This window comes from Scardinius erythrophthalmus, assembly GCF_964197995.2.
Source record: "Scardinius erythrophthalmus genome assembly, chromosome: 19".
NCBI lineage: Eukaryota > Metazoa > Chordata > Actinopteri > Cypriniformes > Leuciscidae > Scardinius > Scardinius erythrophthalmus.
This window is the reverse complement of record NC_138239.1, coordinates 4,346,369-4,372,246: the sequence shown is the minus strand read 5'-3', so window position 1 is coordinate 4,372,246 and position 25,878 is coordinate 4,346,369. Positions and strand designations below refer to the sequence as shown.

At 37.4% G+C, this 25,878-nt stretch overlaps 1 protein-coding gene across 10 annotated transcripts in view; it reads right to left on the bottom strand.

Annotated features, from left to right (window-relative positions):
- The window catches only part of rbks (ribokinase), a 36,289-nt gene that overhangs the window by 478 nt on the left and 9,933 nt on the right, over positions 1-25,878 (bottom strand). For 6 of the 10 annotated variants that reach the window (XM_081347738.1, XM_081347737.1, XM_081347739.1 and 3 more), the window contains 3 exons: positions 24,796-24,960; positions 21,475-21,566; positions 15,134-15,322 (listed from right to left, as the gene is read on the bottom strand). In XM_081347738.1, coding sequence (XP_081203864.1) covers positions 15,134-15,322; positions 21,475-21,566; positions 24,796-24,960 — 446 coding nt within the window. Of the gene's footprint in view, positions 1-3,672; positions 3,751-13,754; positions 13,806-15,133; positions 15,323-21,474; positions 21,567-24,795; positions 24,961-25,878 lie in introns of all 10 variants that reach the window. The other 4 variants (XM_081347735.1, XM_081347734.1, XM_081347733.1 and 1 more) reach the window with 2 other exon arrangements.

The window sequence follows — 25,878 nt, the reverse complement described above, 5'->3', positions numbered from 1 at the left end:
TTGATCCTGACAGTATTTAATGATGATGACATGACTTTAATCCCCTGTTGAGTCATTTGTGTTTGCCGTTGTGTAAGGCATGGTGAGTAAGTGTGTAGATGCTGACTTGGGCACAGGTCACAGAGGTCAGTGTGAAACAACACGCATGCTTCAAGCTTTTCTTGACCGCTGTCATGCCTCAGAGTCTTGTGAAGCTCTTCTGTTATGAGACATGCAGCGTGACATTTTGTGTTCTGCAACTTTTGGTTTCTGTCCCTCTTAGTAATTTCACTGTAATCAGTATGTTTGGGGGAATCTGTCAACAACACGTCAAATCATATCTAACCTCAAACTCAAAAAAGTACAACAGTTTGAGGCATTAATGCTAATTATTTATTTTAAATCATACTGTTCATATAATATATTTGTTGGATTCAGTATATATCTGTCCCTTCAGCTGAACACTCAGATACACTATCTATCTATCTATCTATCTATCTATCTATCTATCTATCTATCTATCTATCTATCTATCTATCTATCTATCTATCTATCTATCTATCTATCTATCTATCTATCTATCTATCTATCTATCTATCTATCTATCTATCTATCTATCTATCTATCTATTTGTGTATTTCAGTAATTCAAATTAAAAGGTGAAACTAATATATTTAGTATATATAACTATACACATATGCATGACGATGCTTTTCAGAGGGCCGACATTTCTGTATTTAAAATTTAATTTTCTGCGGTTTTGCATTTGGGGTTTTCATAAGCTGTAAACCATAATCATCAAAATTACAACTTTTGCACAATATTCAAATTTTTCGAGTTTCACCTGTATATATACAGGCCTTTCCAAAAAATTAGAATATCATGGAAAAGTTTATTTATTTCCATAATTCCATTCAAAACGTTAAACTTCCATAGATTATAGATTCAGGGCCCACAACTTAAACGATTTCAAGTATTTAGTTGTTTATTTGTACATAATTTGGGCAGGTGCAAATCCTGCTGGGAAATGAAGGAAGCATCTCCATAAAGCTTGTCTGCTAAAGGAAGCATGAAGTGCTCTGGAAATGTCCTGGTAGACGGCTGGCTGCGTTGACTCTGGATTTAATAAAGCACAGTGGACCAAAGTCCTCTTTTCTGATGAGAGCAAATTTTGCATCTCATTTGGAAACCAAAGTCCCAGAGTCTGGAGGAAGAATGGAGAGGCACACAATCCAAGATGCTGGAAGTCCAGTGTGAAGTTTCCACAGTCTGTGTTGGTTTGTCATCGGCTGGTGTTGGTCCACTGTGCTGTCCACTCAACGCAGCCGTCTACCAGGACATTTCCAGAGCACTTCATGCTTCCTTCAGCAGACAAGCTTTATGGAGATGCTTCCTTCATTTCCCAGCAGGATTTGCACCTGCCCACACTGCCAAAAGAACCAAAACCTGCTTCAATGACCATGGTATCACTGTGTTATTACTGTGTGATTTCATGTGATATTCAAATTTTTTTAAATCCTGTTTTCGTGGGTTTTATGAGCTGGAAGCCCAAATTATGTACAAATAAACAACTAAATACTTGAAATCGTATTGTTGAAAAGTTGTGGGCCCTGAATCTATAATCTATGGAAGTTTGACGTTTTGAATGGAATTATGGAAATAAATAAACTTTTCCATGATATTCTAATTTTTTGGAAAGGGTTTGTATATATATATATATATATATATATATATATATATATATATATATATATATACATTTATATTATTCCAAACTTTTGACTGGTAGTGTAGCTGAGTTTTCAGCTGAGGGATAGATATATACTGAATCTAACACACTATTATATGAACAGTATGCTTTTTTTTTCCGTTTAATTAAATTGCTTCAAAATGTTGTACTTTTTGAAGTTTGAGCTAAGATATGATTTGACGTGTATATGTATATATATATATATGTGTGTGTGTGTGTGTGTGTATATATATATACAGTGCTATGCATAAGTTTAGACACCCATGCTAAAGTTGACTAAAAAGAGGAATAACAAATCATCTTTTGGAAATTGAACTTAATGCCTTAATTAAAAAAATTAGGAAAAATCCAACCTTTAAGGACACCAATTTTCTTTGTGAATGAATAATGTATCGTAAATAAATAAATGTTCTTACTTAAAATACAGGGTGCATAAGTTTGGACACCCCTATGTTATATTCCCATAGGCAGGCAGATTTTTATTTTTAAAGGCCAGTTACTTCATGGATCCAGGATACTATGCATCCTGATAAAGTTCCCTTGGCCTTTGGGATTAAAATAGCCCCACATCATCACATAGCCTTCACCATACCTAGAGATTGGCATGGTTTTATTTCAGTTAGCCTAATAGCTGGTTTGATTTGCATTGAGAGATGATCTTATGGAAAGTACCCCATGCCAATCTCTAGGTATGGTGAAGGCTATGTGATGATGTGGGGCTATTTTAATTCCAAAGGCCAAGGGAACTTTATCAGGATGCAAAGTATCCTACAATAAAAAAAAATAAAAAAAATACTTAAAAATAAAACTCTGTCTGCCTCTATGGGAATTTAACATAGGGGTGTCCAAACTTATGCACCCTGCATTTTAAGGAAGAACATTTATTTATTTACGATACATTATTCATTCACAAAGAAAATTGGTGTCCTTAAAGGTTGGATTTTTCCAAATTTTTTAAATTAAGGCATTAAGTTCAATTTCCAAAAGATGATTTTTTTATTCCTCTTTTTAGTCAACTTTAGCATGGGTGTCTAAACTTATGCATAGCACTGTATATATACACACACACATATATATATACAGTATATATATACAGTATATATATATATATATATATATATATATATATATATATATATATATATATATATATATATAAATATATACATACACACATATACATATCTATATATAGTTTTTATAAATGTTGAATGAAGTTTCTTATGTTCGCCAAAGCTGCATTTGTTTAAACAAAAATACATTGAAAACTGTGTGAAATATTATAATTTAAAATAACAACGATTTCCCCGCCAGTGTTAAAAAGAGAAGTTGCCAGTTAGCGGCAATTCTTTTAAACAAAATATTCATGTCTCAGAATATTTTGTTGTATGAATATCTGAACATGCAATGTATTGAAAGAACATATCTTTTTTTTTTTTATTATTCTTGCTTAATGCATTCTTGAATGTGGGTAATGTATTCCTGTGATGGCTTAGTCCAGTCTTTAGTGTCAAATGATCCATCAGAAATCACTATATGTTGACACTAATATGCCTTGATGAGCATAAGAGACTTCTTTCAAAAACATAATTTTTTTTTATTATCCTAAACTTTTGATCACACACACACATTTTCCAAAGATCATTCTTTTTCCGAGTCATCGTTACTGCACACTAAGACCCACTTTTCCATCTCCACTTATATATATTTAATTATATATATATAAATGTGATAAGGACACTGGCATGTTTCACCGTGCCTGCGGGGGGTAGACCGGGATCTGGGGGGAGGGGTAATGGCGGGTGTTGAGTTTATGATGGGAAAGCACAGAGGAATGCAGTGATGTGCTCAGATTTAACCGCAGATCTCCCTGTCACTGGTTCTCACAAGTCTACCAGATTACTCATCTCAACGGCTCTTAACCATCGATCGCTATTACACACCTCTGACTGTCCCTTCAGTCTCCTCCGTATCCACAGCTGTCTAAACTCCCCTACTGATTGATGACTGGATGAAGTGATCTGTGCAGACAAGAATTCATTACAAAATGATCACGGTCCACCTTAAGCACTAATGCATGTCGTCTGTTTGGGTCAATGGAAGACCATCTGCAGTTAGACATTTGGTGTGGTCATGAGAAAATTTCTGGAAAAGATTATCCTGAAATTTCGGTAATGTCTCCACGTTGTCCACCTTCCGTCTGCCTCTGTTGCTTTAATAAGATTCGTGCAGCAAGGAATGTGACACGCAGAAATCGTTATTTTATTGCTTGAGGTTGCTAAGTGGTGTATTGTTAGTCATATGGTGCATTCAAGTCCTCCTGGAAAGTTTGTATTTACAAGTTTGAAAGTCGTGTTTACAATGTTCAAGTTCACTTTCATCGGAGCAAGATGGCGGTGTACCTTCTCAACTACACAAAAATACAGCAAGGTTTTTAACTCTACTTCTAGAAAATAAAGAAGTGCATCAGGTGTGTTAAGTAATTTATGAAGCAACTGTAAACTTTGTTTTATATTGTATTGGTATATTACAATGCTATTATTTTTTGTGTTGCAATTATGTTGTTGTAAAAAAAAAAAAAAAAAAATCTTGACAATGTCACTGCTAAATACCTATTAGTATTGTGGTATTCTGCCATGTTTCTCACTGACACCCCCTCAACTCATAAACATCGGGTCTTAAAGAAAATCCTGAGCTTCTCCCCCCTTAATATTTACTGTATGACTTTTTGGTGGTGCATTTATTTCTCTCTAATTTGTGTCACCAACTGCTAATGAAAATGAAAACTTTCACTCGTTTCAAAATATAGTCGGTGTGAATACCTCATATGTTAATAAAAAAGTGGTGTTAAAAAAAAACAAAAAAAAAACTACATAGACACCATGATGTGTTTACCATGCTGAATTGGGCACAAATATTATATCTCCCAATTCTGCATTAAAATGATCATCCTTGACTTTTAAAAAGTCAGCGTTGGTCTTCACAGGCTGCATGGTTAGCCTTCAAAAGTGAGAATGACTTCTGACAACAGTTGACTGAAGCTTGATGTATCTGTAGTGACACTAGTAGCTTCCAAACAGTCCCAGATAGAGCTGTCTGTCAATCATATGACAAAACTATTAGATGCGGTCAGTCAAAGACCGAAGTCTATTTTACATTACGGTTCTCTGGAAACTTTGAAGATGCAGGACAAATTACGTTCTCCAAAAATTAAGTAAAGTTTCTCCAGAATTTCTGTACCACAGCGTTATGGATGTCACGAAATAAACATGAAATGCATAGAAGACGTATTTCCAAGTGAAAAGATATTGAGAAAAAAATGTAGTCTTGATTTTATCCAATGGGAATTATTAAGTAGATGATGAAAAGAGGGTCCTAAGGGAACCATGTGGTTAAAGGGGAGGGGTTTGAAAAAGAAGAGGAATTGGTGACTTCACCCGAAAAGTAAAGTAGTTTCAGTGAGAATGACAAAGACAAGCAATTTTTCATTCCACAGATGAATTGTGGACAATTAATACAGGAACATGTGTCAAGGAAATGAATAGGATTCATTTTGAATGCATGTTGAAGTCTGACAATGTGATACTAAACTAATATCTACAGTAATTTGGTGCTAGTTCAAGATTATGGCCATTGGAGTAAAAGCTTGGGAAAACATGATGGTCATCACAGTTGGAACAATATTTGTATCACAACACTTTACACCTGCAGTGTTGCGGTATAATAATTTAAAAGGCTATAAAAGCAATGAAAGGAGTGGATGACTCAAGATGGCATTCAATGCCAAAGATCATACTGAGAGAATGACCACAGATTCAAAACTTAAAGAGAGCCCAACAACATGTTATCCTGTCGCTGTTGAAAAACCATAAGGATTTCCCAAAGGTTGGTGTATCATAAAGTGTTGGATGGTACAGTACAAGCTTTAGAGTTTGTTGACGGTCAAATCTCGAATCTTTTCGAAACCCACCTGTGGGTCTGAGTGGTCATCTTGTGTCACCAAAGCACATGTTGCTAGGACATGGTTCCTCTCAGAAGAATGGCTGCCGTCCAAGCGGCTCAGTGTGGGTTCTTCTTTGTGGGTTTCATTTACAGTCTCTTGGTGTGACGACACCAATGTCGGTTGGAGGCATTCAGTGCTTTCCGGTAAATACTCACCACCGTCTGCTGTAAAGATCCCTGTGGTGGGTCCTCTATGTCTCTTTTCATGGAGGTGAAGTTTGGCTGATTGTGATTGTCTGAAACAACTACAAGCCTTTATTGTCTGGTTTTGGAATTGGGTTGACATCCAAATTTAAGAGCACAGGCCACCCACAGTCCATGCTGTAGGGTCTCTGTGAACACACACACACACGTTGGCTTGCAGATAGGATCACTTTCTCATGAAAGGGTCGGTCAGTGTTGGATTTATGAAGGCTTGTGTAGGATATATGGAAGAAAGGGAATGATCTTAGAGCTGGTGTGTAGCCACACAGAGGGAAACTGCTTACTCGCCCTTCCAGTAGTGTTTAACCGTGCTTTTCATGTAGTGCCATACCACACGGCTTTTGATGTGATGTGAAGCTGTAAAACTGCCAAAAGATCCTTTTAACTTGAGACTGCTTAGTGTCCAAGAGAAAGGATTCCTTGATCAAGAGTACACAACGGCACGGTCCATTAGAGATGTGCGTAATGTCCTCTTAAGGGTGACAGATGCGACCCACTCACTGATTTTCTTTCAGCGCTCAAAAAACCAATTCATCTGCTGAGTTAAGAGTCCAACCAACTCTCTTCGCAACCTCTGGGAACAACATAAAGATGTGAATTCTCAGTCGCTGTTGATGGGCGGTCTCTCATTGCTTTGGCATGTCCAATGCGCTAGCGTAACTCCTCCCCACCTCCACTTCAACCTAACAACTATTTGATCAAAACTGTTTTGTGGCATTCCCTCTTTTCCTCAGCGAAGGAGCTCATCGCCGTGACACCAGTTGTTGCCCATGATGTTCACGTCCACGTGGTGCTTCTGTTCTTATTTCTGCGAACTGAATGACAATTGGCTGAAGAGAGGCTGCAGTAAGTGACAGAATCTGTGAGACATGCTTAAACGATTACACATCTTTCATTGCTGAGTCAATGCGACAGGATTGAGGATCAACGGATAAATGTGACATTCTTTTTCAAGTTTATCAGCGGGCAGCTGGCTTAAAATGTTACAAATATGTCTATGTCCTAGGAATCTAACTGAAATATTCCCATTTCTGTCCATAACCAATGGTTTCTAAGTAGTTCTGCATTAACTGCAGTGCAAACTAGGGCACCGCGATATATCGAAATATCGCAAACGTGCATATCGCGTTACGATAACTCAATGAATTTAATAGTTCAAAAGTTTTAGGTCGACGCAGAGAGTAGACTGGACTCATGACCGTTAGATACGTGTGACATGCTTAATGTTTTAGGTGCAATAAGCAAAGTACTCACGCTTACAGAAAACCGCCTCATGTAGCATGTAATCCCGATTCCAGTTCTCTTCCACAGTTTATCTGGCCAAATACACACAAAATGATGTCAAAATGCCCGTCTTGGTGAGTATTCACGTAAACACAGTTGAGAAAAAAGGTGTGTGTGTATCAATATATTGGAGCCGTGCAGCTCTTAAAGTGACAGCATCCTAATAATCCTGCTTCTATCCGTGTGCTTAATGCTAATGTTAATCAAACAACAATAGACAGAGAAAATCACTCACTGCTCTTGACTGAATAACTTTTGTAGCTTTAATAAGAATCAGTATTTAGTTCATACAGTGATTTATTTTTACATTTGATTATTTAATTTCTAACCTAATGTAGGCCTACCTGAAACCACAAACACCCTGGTTTAAACTGATGTTAAAATGACTTACTTTTTATGTAATGCTAGAGTAAAACTGCTTTTTAATTTCAGAAATTGTAAGGATGCTTTCTTGTCGCAAAAAAATGTATAATATGTATGTTGGTTATACCATTTTCTATATATTTAAATATAATTTACACTTATTTTACACACGTAAAGCATTATCACATTTTGAATTTCGCATTATTTAAAGGCTTATAGTCAAACTCTATATGAAGAGTTCAGATGCAAAAGCCTCTAAGTGCCGTCTGAAATTTTCTTCTAGAATGATCATTTTTATCAAGCCTGTATATTTGAATTCAGTAATTTCACTTAAATGGCAATTAATAGGTAATTTGCATTGCCATTTAAGTGAAATTACTGAATTTAAATATACAAGCTTGATAAAAATGATCATTCTAGAAGAAAATTTCAGATGGCTTTTGCATCCGAACTCTTCATATATAGTTAAGCAATATATATAGCGGCCCTAGTGCAAACTGAGCCACAGAAACAAAAAGACAGCGTTTAATTCATGCAATACCAGAGCTGAGACCATTCCATGCCTTTTCTCTGAATAACAGGGGTTGTTTAGTATGAAAGGCTGGGATTTGGTGACACTGCAGAAAATCCTGGATCCAGTCCAAGGAGCACAGAGCAACACTGAGCTTCGTGACTCACACCACTACGCTCGGAGAGAAGCCCGGTAAACACTTTAACCTCCTATTGAATGTTCTTTAATGACTAAAGATAGACCTCACAAATAAACACAGTCGCCACATACTGTTAAGAAATGACGACAGTTCTCTTTTTGGTCTTAACCGGAAGTGATATTCCATCACTCTTAGAGAATAAGCCGATGGAAACATGCCTTGCTTCTGTCTAGCCGACCGTTGAGATAAAATCTGGCACTTGGCCCCATTCCCTCCTCCTCCTGGTTTTTAACAAGTGGGGGAAAAACAGAGTTACTGGAAGAGGGATCAGGGCATCCAAAAGAGTTAAACAACTCAGGATTTATGGGTCATCAAAGTGCACGGGAACAGGCCGACCGCCACGTGGAGACCACAGCCAGGCGGACTCCCGCTGAGAGGATCTCTGCTCAGCACTGAGTCACCCAGAGAGAGCAGGGCGGCCATGGACAATACTGTGCTCTTTATATCTGAGTGTGTGCGCTTATGAGAGGCGTTGTCAGAAATATCGATATGTATCGATACTGAAATATCTGAACTGGTTCCAATACTCTTTTTCGGTAGTATTGATCAATTGACAGTTGTACACACACCCGCCTCCACTCACTCACTCCGGTTGAATAGTGCTTGTAATGCGGATAATTTGACTCATTCCCACGAGCACCACTGATCTATTTATGTGGCGATCTCATAAAGCCGCCTCTCAAACATGGCTTATTGCGATTAAACGGTGAAATACATACAAAATTATGTCAAAATGCCCGTCTTGTTGAGTATTCAGGTAAATAGTCAGTTTTGGAACATAATCTTTAAGAGAAAACGCATGTTGTTCCAGTGTATCAGTATATTGGATCCGTGCATAAGCTCTTAACCCTTTAGAACCGGCTGTGTCATCACCGACACATATCAGCAAGCTGTATTAATTTTACCGTAACTCTTCAACCGTTTGCACTATCAAAACCATTCAAACTGCCCCTGACAGTAGACAAAATACGGCTTATTACGGTAATTTCATGCTTTCCATCAGCAAATGACAGCAGCTTTCTGGCAGAGGATTTGAACCGAGAGATACAAAGAGCGGCAGGTTAGAGTGTTTTGGATTGCATAAAATAATAAAAGAAACTAACAAATACATGGCGAAAGAAGTGGTAGACAGCAGAAGAGGGGATTGGGATGATTTTTAATGAAACTTGGGAGGCGGATGGCAGTTACTCTTTCACGTATCTTAGCATGTGGTGTGTGCATGTGTATGTGTGCGTGCCTATGAATGCGTGCATTTGTATGTGTGCGTGTATGAAAAAAAGTGTCCTAAATGAAAACTGTGCAACCCAATGTCACACAAAAGACTTGTATATATATATATATTATATTTCTTTTTTTAACTTTAAAGTGTTAGTTTCTTTCGTGCGTGATTTTTCTTTTTTCTTTTTCTAAATAAAAATCAGTAAATTTATTCTCCTTTTTTTTAATTTTTTTTTTATTCTATTTACAAACTCACCACACACAGTAATGGTCAATAACTGTAATTTGTTGAAAGCTAATTTTATTCTGAAAAAGATGACACCTAAGAATTTTACAAGTCAAAAAATGTAAATATGTGGAAAACACCTATTTTAGCTTCAGGTTCTAAAGGGTTAAAGTGACAGCAGCCTAATATTCCTGCTGCTGTCTGTAACTTATTTTTGTATTTAACATGTACAACATTTATATAATAAGTGAGTAAATCATGAATCCATTTTCCAAACCGTGTTTTCGTCTTATCCTGAATCACTATGGTACACCTGTAATAAGTGTTTATATTGGGACTATTTTAGACTAGTTCGGGTCTTACCGCTGCGGAGAAGCCCAGTTCCCGCGTAACTCGTCATAGACAGAAACAGAGAGAAGGAGATCCGGCTACAATGTTCTTCCACAAGACGCATGCAGTTCTGTTTATTAACCGCTAGAGCGGCAAAAGTTACGGACTGCAGCTTTAATCAAAGAACAAAAGACAAAGAGAAAATCCCTCGCTGCTCTTGACCGAATAACTTTTGTAACTTTAGTTGTTAGCAGTTATACAATGAAAACTATCCAGTGATATTTTACATTTGATTACTTTCATTTCTGTGGTATTTCTTTACCTGAATAATACTGTTGGACGCACCTGAAAAACGTAAAGCCATGTTTATTTCATTTGTCTCTTTATTTTTGTTGTATTTATTTGTGCTATTTGTTCTAATTTTATTACTGACTGTTTACTTTTTTTTGTAAATCTAGTTCAACTATTCAAATAAAGCCTCCATGTTCTCTGTGTAAGCTATAACAACAAAATTACTCAAATGATCAAAAAATTGAGTTAATAAATGATCTGTATGGTGATATATATGGCAGTTTTCCCCGTGGTACAGAAAATGGTATTGAATATCGGTATTTTTCAAGGTATCGTATCGAAGCTGGAAATTTGAGTATCGTGACAACACAAGTTCTTTCCTTATTGTGACGAATATTAGAATAAAAAGACTTCTCAAACAAATGTAGGGCGAGACTTGATTTTTATCATTGGGAATTGATTGGATCGCATGTGAGTGACAGGTTGTCCCGCCCTCACGCTGAAAACACATCAACAGAGAAGAGAAGAGATGTTGTTGCATTATTTTTTTACAAGGGCATGGACAAATCACTGCAATATTTCATGAAAAAACAAGAATTGTCAATGTTGCTTTACTGGTGACTTTAAACGTTTTCATCATTGAGAATGGAAATCAGTCAAAACAATGTATACAAACAAATAATGATTTAATTATTTAATTTAATTTATTTAGGGCTAATAAATGATAGAGGAGGCAGTAAAGGATGAAAGGGAAACAGGATATGATGCAAGCCATACTTGCATCTGCATGTTTCACACTAATCGCTATGCCACATCTCTGGCGTTATAATCTATGTTTTAGGAAAGAAAAAAAAAATTTATGTGGGTTTGAAAATTTTATGAGTCATGTTTCGAAGCTAACGTTTTTGACTGAAGATTACTAGGGCATATGAATTTGAACAAAATGATGCGCATGGATAAACCATTTATAATTAGCACTGCAAAATTCTGTAAAAAAAATTCCTGGTGACTTTTAGTATTATTATTTTTTGTGGAGTCACAGCATATTGTATGACATATTACAACCTGAACTTAACTTTTCTTAGTCAAATGATCTGAAATATTAGGAAACTTATTGACACATACTCATGAGGGTCTGCAGGGCTCCTTCTTTGACATCATTTCCATTTGTTTTTGCACCACATGACTTTGATTTAATTTTTTTTATATATATATATATATATATATATATATATATATATTTGTCTAAGTATTAAGCCTTAAGGCTTTTTATGATATTAGGACAGTTGATTGAAGAAGAGACAAGTCACAGTGACAAGTCTTTTCACCGGAAGTCATCTTTTCGTACGACTGTGCCGTGATTATCAGAAGAACCCTTGACTAAAAGAGATAACAATGAGTAAATGGATATGGTCTATTAAGAATCCAGTGCTCATTCTGCTGGAAACTAAATGGATTATGAAATTGCAAAAAAACCCATTTAGTTCTCAGAATTTCTCCAAATAAATCGTTTTTCTTAGAACTTAATGTGGTCTTGCAGTAGGTGTGGGATGAAGTTACAGTATGAAATTGCTTGTTAACCAAGTAAGATGTGGTTAAAAAATGAGAACTGAAATGCAAGACAAAATAATACAAATAAAGAACAGAGAAGCAGTGCAACCTGTTTTGAGGGATTTCTGGTCACTGACTAAACATACTAAACATATTTATTGCATCACACTATGATGTATCCACTTTTCTTTCTGTCTTGATGCATTTCTAATATGTGACTTGTTGCTCTTCACAAGATTCCCTATTGGTGTTTAAAAAATAAACAGGAAATATGAGCAACTGTGACGCCAGATCATCCGAATCCAGGCGTAAAATGAGTATGTGTCTTTAGAGATTGCAATCAGAAGAGAAACCAGAAGAACCACATCCACAATTAACATGAGATTGATGTCAAATGTGTGAAAGTGTGAGGCAAACAAGTAGCCATATTCAACTAACATGTACGTACAACGCCAGACTGAACTCATGACAACAATCAGCAAAACAATCTGTCTTAGTAAGAAATGACGTGAAACACCAAGAAATACCCTATCATAACTCCGATCTCACTTTTTTCTCTTCTCGTGTCAAGATTAAAGCGCACACCACAGCAGAATACAAATATTTCAAGTGATGAAAAAATTGTGTTTACTACCCATTCACAACATACTACTTCAAATATGAATCATCCTAGTGGATCATGGGCATATTATGACTGATGACTCAATATCATTCACACAGATGACTAGTAGCATGGCAAACTTGTAGGGGTATAAAAACATCTGGTTTTCTCAGACACTATGTCATACAGTTAAGCTTCACGTGGACCACCAACGAACCATTCAGAGACTATCTAATGTATATTACATACAAAAAAAAAGGAAAATTGATCTATCCGGTATGATTGGTGCACGGGTTATCAATACAATTTGTGTTATAAATACGTTTTTGTGGCATTTAAAGGGTAACTCTCGGACGCCACTTTTAAGTTTGACCGTATTTACGTTTTCGGTCAAATTGCCTTTTGAGTGGGAGTGCTAGGGGAACGACTATGATAGCATCAAAATCGCTATTTTTAAAACACTAAGAAGGCTCGACACAACATGAAACTTTGCTTGAAATATCACCAGAGGCTCTACACATGAACTCCAGCATTGAGAACATTGTTTGTGTTCATCACAGAGTTTACTAAAAAGAAAGTTAGTGTTCCCGGCCGCCGGCATTTTGTCAGTCAAAAATAGCTATGATAGATTTTAATGCTATCATAGTCGTGCCCCATTCACTCCCATTCAAAAGGCAATTTGACCCAAAACGAAAATACGGTCAAACTTAAAAGTGGCGTTTCCATTCTAATTATGCTTTTAAACGAAAGTTTGACTCGGGTGGATTAACAAAAAGAGCCTAGGTTCAATTTTGATAAGAGTTACCCTTTAAATTACTCAAGCACAAGCTTATAAAGCACAATTTTAAATTCTTTCTTTGTTTTATATTATGTCTTATAACTCAAATAATACTACTACTTATGTATTGAAGCGGTGGAAATCATAGACTATATACAGTACAAGGTCTATATCCATTTTCAATTTACATTCTATGATGTCGATGCAACCATTCGCTCTAGAATTTCCAGTGAGATGCCATTCTTTTGCTCATCAGTCTATTACCGGTGTACAGCTGAACTGTGGTTGGTTTGTGAGTTAGATGGACTCTGCCTATTTAAGTAAGTGACGTGATCTAACATGAGAAGGCCAAGTATGGGAACCTATACTCTGAGTTTGTCCTAACCCATCCAAGTTAGTGCACACACATTAGGAGCAGTGAGTAGCGAACACACACACACTGCAAAACGTGACACACACACACAAACCTTGCTTAAGTCGTGGGTACTGTGGGTGGAAGAGAGCAATATCTGCCGCCACTGAGAATCAAATCCGCAACCTTTGGGTTACAAGTCTGACTCTATAACCATTAGGCCACGACTGCCCAACTGGTTCTTGGCCAGTTGCAAAGTTCACATTTTCAATTTATTTGTATAGTGCTTTTCACAATACACGTCGTTTCAAAGCAGCTTTATAGAAAATGCATGAAACCTGCAAAGTGAACCAGATATCTATAGTCAGAGGGTTTCTTCTTTGTGTGATTAACTCAATGAATGCTGTTATAAAATAAAAGGGGTAAAGTGTTTTCATAGGTTTGTTAGAGAACCTACCCAGGAAGAACCGCTAGTGTGTGGTGAGTCACAGACTTTGAGCGCCAGATATACGTGCTGCAGATAACTAACTCAATATGCCACATAATACATTTATTCTACTTCAACACACATCTGGAGCACCGTTAGAAAAAACAGAGAATTAGGTGTACAATGTTCAGATTATCTCGAGCTGTTACCTAAAACATGTTATAAACCTGCCAGACACACACTTTTGATGGAAAACAACAATTTTAGGGACTGAACAAAACTATACTGTCTATAGCCTGGTTTCCATTACAGATTGGCGCAAAACATTTGCGATATTTTCTAAATGTTGATTGTGAAATGATGGCATTTCCATTAACCGATGTTATGCAACTAAAACATAATTTCTCACCAAAAATAATGGCGACGGATGTTGGCAGGTTCACGTATGTTCATCGCAGCCACCGCACTAGCCATTATTTTTAATGGAAGGAGACGTAGGCGATGTTATCCAAGCATTAATGGCAAGGAAAGACCCTTATACTGGGGAGCGGACACGTATGAGGTGTTTCTGGGAGGTTTTCACAGAGGAACTCCTTTAATTATTTTGTCTTTTATGAGTTTATAAAAGACTAGTCTTCTGTCCAAACATACCGTGCCATCTTTAAAGAATGATCATGTGACTTTTACGTACGCCAGGTGACCTGTAAATGTTTCCATTGCAGTTTTGAGAAATATTAATTTTTTTAATTGCCTGAAAAACCACGTCATGCGAGCGCAAAAAACTTTTTTGCGATATAAGGGAGTTTTTGCGAAATTGAAGTGTTTCCATTGGGCCATATTTTCAATTTTACATTTCAATTTGCGCAATTTGAAGGGTAATGGAAACGCAGCTACTATGTAGGCCTATGTAAGCATGTGAGCTCCAAACTGTTGGCCCAATCTGAATTAGCCCATGTGAATCTCATATAGATTCTGATTGGGTCTAATTCAGATGGTTGACATGGGGAACATACCTCGAGCCCAAAATGTGCCTACCAAGAAATGTCAACAGTCAACCGCAGTCTTACCGTGGTATCGGCAGCAGTGACGGCGGTGGTGGGAATGTGTTTAGGGGCCGTGTTTGTGGACTCGCACACCACACAGCCCTGTGGCCCCAAGGTGACAATGACTGAACCACAACTTCTGTGTAACAGCTCCAGGCCCACTCGACTGGCATCCTCCACTGAGGTGACGGACAGACCCGTCAAGAGCTCGGCCTGAGAGGAAAACCACAAGATACAGAGGAAACAGTCACATTTATGCTCATAACGGTTATGCTAACAGCTAATATGCAACTTTGCTAATATGTTTGTGTTCTAAACCACGGTTACAGTTGCCAATAACATACTCTTTGTTCGTGAACTCAAACACTTCTAGCTATCAGCATATTATTTAAGTTGTATACATTGACGTTAGTTAATTAGCATACCATGTTCTGCCTGAATACTCGATTCTGATTCGCTAGAACAGGGGTCGGCAACCTTTTTGTCATAGAGTGCCATTTTTAAGTTTCCGAGTTCATCACTGTGCCACAACACACACATAGCCTATATATATATATATATATATATATATATATATATATATATATATATATATATATATACATATATACACATACACATACACATACATACATATACATAAACACACACACTCATATAAATACACAAACATTTTACATTTTCATAATGGCTTACACAGAAATAGTACAGAAATTTAAATATTTCTCTTGAAATTTGTTTTAGATTTAGATAGACAATTTAATAGTATTTATAACTCCAAGATGCACTGATTACAATTTTCTAGGCCGATTCCGATTTTCATTGAGTTTGACCTGCCGATACCGATTTTAGCCGATTCCGATTTCTTTTTTTCTAACCACTTTACAACACACAGAAATATATATATATATATATATATATATATATATATATATATATATATATATATTTTATATATATATATATATATATATATATATATATATATATATATATATATATATATTTTATATATATATATATATATATATATATATATATATATATATATATATATATATATATATATAAAATATCATATCCTTTTACCCAAACTGAATAATAAAAACAAGTTTAAATGAGTAGATTTTATATAAATATTTTTGAGTCTTCATTTTCTTTTCTGACATAACCTAATCCAGTTCTTGTTAAAACACACTAGACATGCACATTCTGTGCATTTTAGGCACTTTTGTTTGAAATCATATTTATTTTGTCAATCAAATGTGTGCTTTCACTTTAACTGAGCGTGAGCAGCGCAGACAAAATAGACTCGGCGGCGAAACCCTCGCTTCACTGCTGCTACGCGCTGCTCCCGGTGTGAATGCACTCACTGATTAACATGCACGCCGAAAAAAATATGCGTGAAACGGCCGTAATTCACGAAGTTTCCTACATGTGCGTTCCGTGTGCACATGTGATGATGGTGTTGCCCGAGACCGAGTGCATTTGTCCGGCATAAAATCGGCATATGTCAGACTGACCGGCCGGTCGCCGGTTATGGCCGATCACGTGAAAATCGGCTGATTTCGGCCACCAGCGGATCAATCGGTGCATCTCTAACTTAATAAAATAAGCTGTTTTTACTATGAGGAATTATTACATCAAAATGTAGATCTGTGTGCAGGTAGACTACTTTATCTGAATGAAATACATACACTTCTCTCGCATTTGCTTGCGTGCCAGCGATTAACCCTCCGCGTGCCAGTGTTGGCACGCGTGCCTTAGGTTGCTGACGTCTGCGCTAGAAGGTCATATAACCGTTTAATGCACAAGTAGTTCCAAGTCAGTTTAATCACCGTTCTATATTAATGCGCTGTTTTCACTGAAGCGCTCACACACACACATACGTTACTCACACACAGCTGAGATCGCGCTGCACACACAGAAACATTCAGGAATCAGGAGTAAATAAAGTTATCAACATTGCCTGCAATTTTTTAAAATAAAATAGCTTCGCTAATTAATCACTACATTATATTTCTCAGCAACGAGGGAGTTACATCGCTATTATGAAGTAATTACACTCACAGAACATGTGAGAGACGCTGCAGACAGACAAGGTAATTCACACACGCATCTCTCTGGCACTCTCGATAATTAATTCAGAAATCTCATTCATTCATAAAGATATAAATGTACTTTATCTCTGTGTCTGATTTATAGTGGAACGGATGCTCGAACTAACGAGTCGTAACTGACGAAAATAACCATAATTTTTACCCTTCCGGTGAAATATTGCGCTGCAAACATCAATAACAGCTTTAAGTTGTCTATGTTGGCAAATGACCATGGTATAAGTGCGTTAATCACTTGCGATAATAAGTTTTAAGTCAACATAAAAACAGCATCTGAAACCCATTTTACTGGTTAAGTAATCTGATATATTTTATTTTGAGACAGGACATTCAACGAGGAAAAATATCCATCAGGAACTGTTTGTATCATGAAATGTGGGTGTTGCATAACTGGGACTGCTGAAGTCAAATGAAAAGAAAGTGTCTTCAGAGGTCATGAAAGTTATTAGATTTGATGAACTGAGTCAAGTTGTGCACAATGTGGGTTATGCGTAACAAACTTCTGTATTCAGTAAAACAGGTCGCATCGCTTCTGGCTCAGGTCTTTTGTACGTGTTTCATTAAATGTAGAGTCGTTTTACTCAAGATACCTTCAAAGGACTGAGGAAAATTGAGCATAACCAATGTCCATCGCAATTGCAGTGAGATGTCTATGTTTTTTTTCTTCTTACTAACATTTAGATATGTTAGATAAATCAAATAAAACAACAATAAAAAGAACTCGCTAGGTTACCTTGAAAGTTCATAGATATCGCCATCAGTTTGTACTGTCGTTAACACTTTCTCTGACGAGTGGAATCAATGAGCACTGTGTTCCTGTTTGTTCATGTGACGTGTGTGTGGGATAAAGTCTATTAGAAATACAAAACTGGTATGCACATCCCAAACACCCAGATTGGGCTCAGGGTGCAGGACATCAAAATAACATAAACAAAAAAACGAAATGGTCGAAACGTGCTTTCAATAAATTTATCTTGAGTAGCATGCAGTGTGCGGACTTCACTTTTCTTTTTTTGATAAAGTCTATTAGACCAGGAATGACACCACCATCACCATTTGAGTGCTGAAGTTTGCTACAACCACAGTAACACAGAGTGTGTATTAAATATATACAACATGACTGTGTGCTTAAATAATACATTGACCAGGCATTTGTGCCTACTGGACATACCTGTGTAGTTTCTGATTTATGACTTTTTCCCCTCGGTACCACAGACAGGGCTTAAAGGAGAACTCCGGTCAATTTTAACATTGAGCTCATTTTTTTGTAAATTTGGAGTGCTGTCAGTACAGAGAACAACGACAAAAATCGGTGTTGCCGGTGTTTTATCCTATTTTTAAAATTTACACCCTGTTGACTTAAATGGGGCAAGTTTTAAACCTCCTTTTAGCCTCTTAACATCCTTGATGTGTCATTACAAGTGCACAGGTCATGTGAGTGATTCCTTCAGAGTGATCACGGGTGAATCTGACTGCAGTAGATGTGAAAGATATGAATAAAAATGATGTTATTTCAGCCAGCGCACATACCTGTGTTTACATCCTGTTTTCGGTCGAAGTCCATAGTAATCGATTATCGAGTTCACACGCATAGGTTTAGTTACCTATGATCACGCGCGTGAACTCAGCAATCGATTACTATGGACTTCGACCCAAAACAGGAAGAAAATACAGGTATGTGCGCTGGCTGAAATAACATCATTTTTATTCATATCTTTCACATCTACTGCAGTCAGATTCACCCGTGATCACTCTGAAGGAATCACTCACATGACCTGTGCACTTGTAATGACACATCAAGGATGTTAAGAGGCTAAAAGCAGGTTTAAAACTTGCCCCATTGAAGTCAACAGGGTGAAAATTTTAAAAAGAGGATAACACGGTGTAGGCAACACCGATTTTTGTCGTTGTTCTCTGTACTGACAGCACTCCAAATTTACAAAAAAAATTAGCTCAATGTTAAAATTGACCGGAGTTCTCCTTTAAGCTAGTCCCAGACTGAAATGCATGTTTGCATGTTTTGACTGAAAGCATCTTGCCCTGACAGATCTTAAAATATCTCAGTGCCATTGTTTTGTCTCAAGATGCACACCAGTAATATTTTTAACGCCATGTTTATAAAAGCTACTTAACTGTCTGTGAAACCCGGGCTATATTGTTTAACTCAATGTGATAAAGTGGGTAAAATTCAGACATCTGTGTGATCAGGAGATTCGTGTGATGTGACGCAGATTTGTGAATTTGCTGCGCTGTCCATCAGCTGCTTGGTTTGAAAGTGACTTGTGTGTGTGTTTAGCTTTACACATTCCTGCTCTATATACAGTACAAAAGACCTTTTCCCCTGCAAAATCTTGTGTCAGCGACCTTTATGTCATTCATGACTAGCAGAGTGTATGAATAAGTGCATAAAGATCAAACTGTGTCTTCAAAGTCTCTTCAGCCTGGAAATATTTAGTGTTGGCATTATCAGTTCTTTTAGGTTCTCTAGTGCAGGTGCGAAGAATAACCCCCACTCTGGCCCACCAAACGACTGAAAGATCAGGGCAACAAGTATCCCCGTTGTATTAGTGTACTTTAAGCTTTGCCATCAATCTTTCCAAGCTGGCTGCCAAAACAGAAAAGCGCACAGATTACTCATCAATGTGTGGTTATCTGCTTCTGTAAACTGCCGATGATTCATCCTTCACTCCCGCAACTGAAGTCGTCGGGTGAGAGCCAAGCATGTACGCGGATGCGTGCGCTGGGACGAAGGCTGGATCTAAGGGGCTGATTTGTACTGAGGGCTCTCACTTTTAAGTCCCACCTGTACATTTTTCCCCCTCCAACCTCCCAGCCACATCAAAGCTGCCCTGACGGAGAACTCTGGTTCAAACTCTCAGTCACGCTGGAGCTTTCGCCCCGGGCCGGACTGACACACCATCTGTGCATCTGCCTGCCTGGTCGTGGATGCTTTAACTTTACTGTTTCCCATCAATCCAAGCCCTTGTCTGTCATCTTGCCCTGCCACGATGTGAAAGAGGGCGGCCTCAAACATAACAGTTACTGTAAGACACCGCAGCCAACCCCGTAATTTCTTGCACTTGGCAGGTAGGTGACTATTTGAGCTTTAGTATCTTGTTTTTAGTATGCAGGTCATGACCAGGCAAGATAAGTGAGCTGTTGTTTTACTCTAGTAACCTGCTTCAACAAACCTGACAACCTACAGGCAAAATAGGCTCTACAGGTTAATGCAGTCAAAATGCACTTTGTCATGTCGACTTTCTTTTTGGAATTTGTATTTTAAAGTTCATTTATGATGACTTTTTTCATTTCTAAAAATGCAGAATACGAACCCCGTTGGCGTTCTCGCAGGTTCGCGTTTTTGAAGTTTGCGCAGAAAGAACTTAAAGGGGTGGTATAATGCCCTTTTCATAAGATGTAAAATAAGTCTCTGATGTCACCAGAGTGTGTTTGTGAAGTTTCAGCTAAAAATACCCCACAGATATTTTTATATAGCATGTTAAAGTTGTCACTTTTTGAGTCTGTTCCTTTAAATGCAAATGAGCTGCTGCTCCCGGCACAGGGGGCGGAGCTTCAACAGCTTGCACTCACACAGACACGCACTGAAAATTTCTAAAACTTTTAGCCTTTTATGTTCAAACCGGATTCAGACAATAATGGAGAGACTCAAGAAGAAGTGCCAACATGTAGAAGCAACAGGACATTTCTGAATGGTTAGTTGGTGAATTTATGTTGCTGATGTGTAGTTATCTTCTAGTCATTGATTAGCATATTCTGTCATGATAATCTATAAATTGTGTTCCCGGGGGCGGGGTTTATGTAAATTTTAGGGTTAGTGATGTCACTAACCCGGTAGGAAGCTTATGTAGTCTCTACCAGCCGTTTGTTGTAGTCCTTAAAAAGCAAATTTTTTTTAATAGAAAATATCTCCCTTTGCTTTGAACTTTGAGCGTCGTAACTTTGCAGATGTTGTTTATGATCAATCAAAACTAACTTTAGCTGGACAATAACTTTATTCTAGAGCTGCTGTAAAGCCAAAACAATCTCTGTTACCGTACTTTCATTTCCTATTATCACTGTAAATCCGCTTTGTTAAAAGCGCTATATAAATGAAGATGACTTGACTTGACTACAGCGACACACTAAAAATCATTCTGAACATCTTCTCAAAGCAATGTGGAGCAAACTGGAAAAACTTTGTTTATGTGCTATTTTTCGTTATGTAAAATGATTGATATTGTCTTTCACCTCAGACTCATTGCAGCAGAAAACATCAGATGCTTTGTAGAAGTCAGCGTGCAGGTCTGCAATAGCAGGAGCTGGATTAAAAATGGTCTTCACTGTAAGAAATATAGAAAATATTATTCACATATTGGGTCATATAGAGAGAGATGCAAAAACCACATGTAAAAATGCGAAGACCGAGGTAAAGACTGTGTATGATGTCAGATTATTGTAATGGGTTACAATAATCGGTGTGCACGCAGACACAGACACTGACACACCGCAGTTCACGTCAGACAGCAGTCAGTGTGAAACTCGCTCTTTGAGCTACTTGCATTCATCCGATTTGATATAAACAAACTTTGCTCATTTCTGAACGCAACCATATTTTCATAACGTCAATCCTTGGCCAACAGTTCCCTTTCTCTCTTTCTTTCTCTCAGTCCAACACTTGAAATGTTCTCTAAAACCCGACCACATAGGAAGTGACTGTAACCGAGGCACTATCTCCTTACTTCCTGTCGCTGAGGGGATTTCTCACTAGTGAGCTTAATAAACAACACAATTTAAGAGGTGGGAACATTAAATGCGTCATTAGAAGCATTACTGCTGAATAATTTATCCCAAGAATGTATCTGAAGAAAGAATCGTGTAAGTTGCTGCTTATGAATTTATGCTAATCTAATATGAATTAAGACATGTTGGAATCCTTAGAGCAGTTTCTACTTCTAAGCCTCAATATTAATGCCAGTAATTGCAGCAGAAATACCAGAGGGAACATTTTAGCCAATAATGGGGGGCTTCAAATGTTATTAGACAATGGAAGGCCTTTGTGTCAAACATTTCGAGAGCCACTGCTTTAGTAGATCCAAAAAGTATTTGGACACTCAAGCCACACTTAATTTTTTTTTTTTTTTTGTAATTACCTTTAAGCGACAGGTGCCAAAGGACAATTTTAGTGATTTGTATTGGCACTCCAGGGGGAATTACACACAATACATACAATTTTACTTAAAAACATGATCAGTTTATCATGTTACACTGTGATTTAACACATTTCCTTCCCCCATACAACATCTAAAATAATAAATTTCACACCTAAAAGTTTATGTTTTTCTTTAGTCCATATTTTGCATGATGCCCAGAAGCTGGTATTTTCTACACAACAAATAGTGTTTCAGACTGTCAAGCTCAAGACAAAAAGGAAAGTACAATAAAAGTACTTCATATGACTTGTATGCAATATTTAGACATTTTGAGAAGCAATCAGAGAAACAGATTTGAAATTACAGTGTTATTGTGTTTCCTTGTTGGAGCTTTGCCTTCTGAAGCACTGAACAAATTTTCCTTTCTGGGTGAACTGTCTCTTTAATCAAAGTGAGAGTGTTTTAGGAATCGGCGGTGAGCCTCTAGTTGAGCCTCTGTGAAGTGAATAACGTAATATGGAAGACGAGGGAAATAATGAGGGAAAATAAACGGCAATACTAACGAGTAAATGAGATGAATGAATGAGTCATGCCAAACCTCACTTGCTCAGAGATGCTTTAAAAAGCTCAGAATGAAAAACAACAGAAACACAAGTTAAATGTGAGCTAAATTCACACTAGAGTGATCAAACATCCCTTTAGTAGCTGATCTAAAGTACGAAATTACATGTTAGCCACATATCAGCTTTGAAGTTAACCGAAATTAACCACACTTGAGGAGAGAATCAAAGCTAGATGGCCTTTATATTAATTTATTTAAAAATGTGGTTAGGAAAGCGGTCCTCGGATTCTTCTCCACTGAGCCTGTGGGGGTGGCATGTGCGTAATCCAAGCCTTGAGCTCCGGCTAAGTGCTATTTGCGCACGTCATTGTCTGATGAATTCATCCCAAGTGATAGGCGCATAATCTGGGCTAATGGCCTGTCTCTTAACACTTAATATGGGCCGCTAACGGGCTAAACAGCATGTATCTGGGGTGTTGTGAGGTGGTGAATGTGAATATCGGGGTGCGTTGGTGTGGTGGTGGTGTTGGGGGGGGGGGTATCCATCTGTGTCATCCATCTGTGGAATAAGCTTGTTGCATCATTGTACATCTCCATGACAAGGATACACGGTGTCTCTGATCAGCAGGGACCTGAACATACAAGGTGCTAATGATATCTGAGACACAGCAGGTTGTGTTATTTTCCACAGGAGGGAAAAGTCGTGCTTTATTCTCACCAATCATTCGGTATAAGGAACTAAAAATAGTTATTAGAAAAGGGGAGTGAAAAGGAAATAAACTACTGTTGTTAAATGATTGTGCTATTCTTCACGCAAACCTATACAAGTATAGGACCCCAACAGTGTGGCAAAACAAGTGATTTTATGAAAGGACTGTAAGGGAAGGGGAAGACCTGAATTGTGATACTTTATTCACATACATACAGAATGCTCATGTAAAGTGATATATACAATATAACAACGATAAACTTCATCATTGCTTCTTGTAATGTCGCAGAATGTAAACTTTATGTAAATGTAAACTTTAAAATTAGGGATGCACTGATATGAAAATTTGGAATGATACCAATAACCGGCCATTTGAAAGCCGATAACCGATATATTGCCTGATAAATCTAAATGCAAATTTTTATATAATTTTTGAGAGCCTGAAAAACAAAATTCTCACCATGTCCCAAGCACACAATTATAATACTAGTCAAAAGGGAACTGGAACGCTGCTGGTATCCCTTGTATCCTCTGGTGCTCATGAAAGGGTTAAATGTTCATAAAAAAGAATTTGGAAAAAAATTCCAGGTCCAGGCACTCAGTTAAAAAGCCTCACCAACACCCTGATGAAGGCCAGTGGGCCGATACGCATTGGTGTTTTAATGCTTTAGCCCTTTTAAATAATAAAGGCTTTTTAACTTTTGAGTGCCTGGACCTGGATTTTTTTTACAAATTCTTTTTTTACACACAATTATAATGTTCTCGTTATAATTTGATGTAGCCGATATGACAGACTTGCGCTGCACGTTGCACTTAACCGTATTTTCCTTTTCAAAGTGATTCCAATCATATTTCACGCGTCTCAGCTGAAGGAAATAATCCATTATTTAATATATAGGCCAATTTTGCCTACCGGGCCGATAACGAAAACATCAAAAATGAACATATATCGGCCGATACCGATATGTTGGCTGATATATCGTGCATCCCTAATAAAAATATTAACATCTTATAAACATTACCATCACTTTTTTTTTTTTTTTTGTAAAGATCCTTTGAAACAATGTGCATTAAGAAATTTGGCTTAACAGGAAGTGGGATGAGACAATCAAGTACATTGAGATATGAAGCAAAGATGTGTGTCTGACCGTGGTTCTCTTTGGCCATTCTCAAGGCCTGCAGTGATGCATCTGGGTTGATCTCAAGCTGGCAAACAAGCACCTTGGCATTTACTATGGCAGACTGTGCCCGCTGTAGCTCCTCTTGCCCCAGAAGCATATTAGCACCAGCCACAATCACTATGGCATTCTCCCCTGTCAATACAATATTAAACATGACGACAAGATGCTTATAAAACCTTTAAGGAGACATTACTGTTAAAGGGATAGTTCACTGTGAAATTAAATGTTGGTATGTTTTAGCTTACCTCAAGGGCATCCAAGATGTAGGTGTCTTTGTTTCCGCAATAGTTTCAATTTTGATATTTTTAGGTCAAACCGTTCTTGTCTGTCAGTCATATAATGCAGGTCTGTGGTCACTGTCTCGAAGAGCATGCACAGAGAAGTCCAAATTAAACAATTCCCCATCGTAAGTACACATTGATGACCTAAGACACCAAACGAGCGGTTTGTGTGAGAAAACGAACAGTATTTATATTGTTTTTACCTCTTGTACACTTTCCGGCGCTTGCACAGACTAAGCCAGAGCGCGCGCACACGTCACACACCAGGAAGTGCGCGCGCCCTCAGATCACTTGGACGTGGTTGTGTACAAGAGGTAAAAACAATATAAATACTGTTCGTTTTCTCACACAAACCACTCGTTTCGTGTCTTAGGCCATCAATGTGTACTTACGATGGGGAATTGTTTAATTTGGACTTCTCTGTGCATGCTCTTTGAGACAGTGACCATAGACCTGCATTATACGACTGACAGACAAGAACGGTTTGACCTAAAAATATCAAAATTGAAACTACTGCGGAAACAAAGACACCTACATCTTGGATGCCCTTGAGGTAAGCTAAAACATACCAAAATTTTATTTCAAAGTGAACTATCCCTTTAATTAGACTAAAATTTAATTACAAATCCACTTTTACAAAGAATGCATTCATGTACAAAATTACAGGCCACATCATAGGAATATACAGTGACTCTAAAAAACTATTTAGACATACAAGTTACACCTTAAAAATATATAAATGTCATTGCATATCAAAATAAGTGTCTTT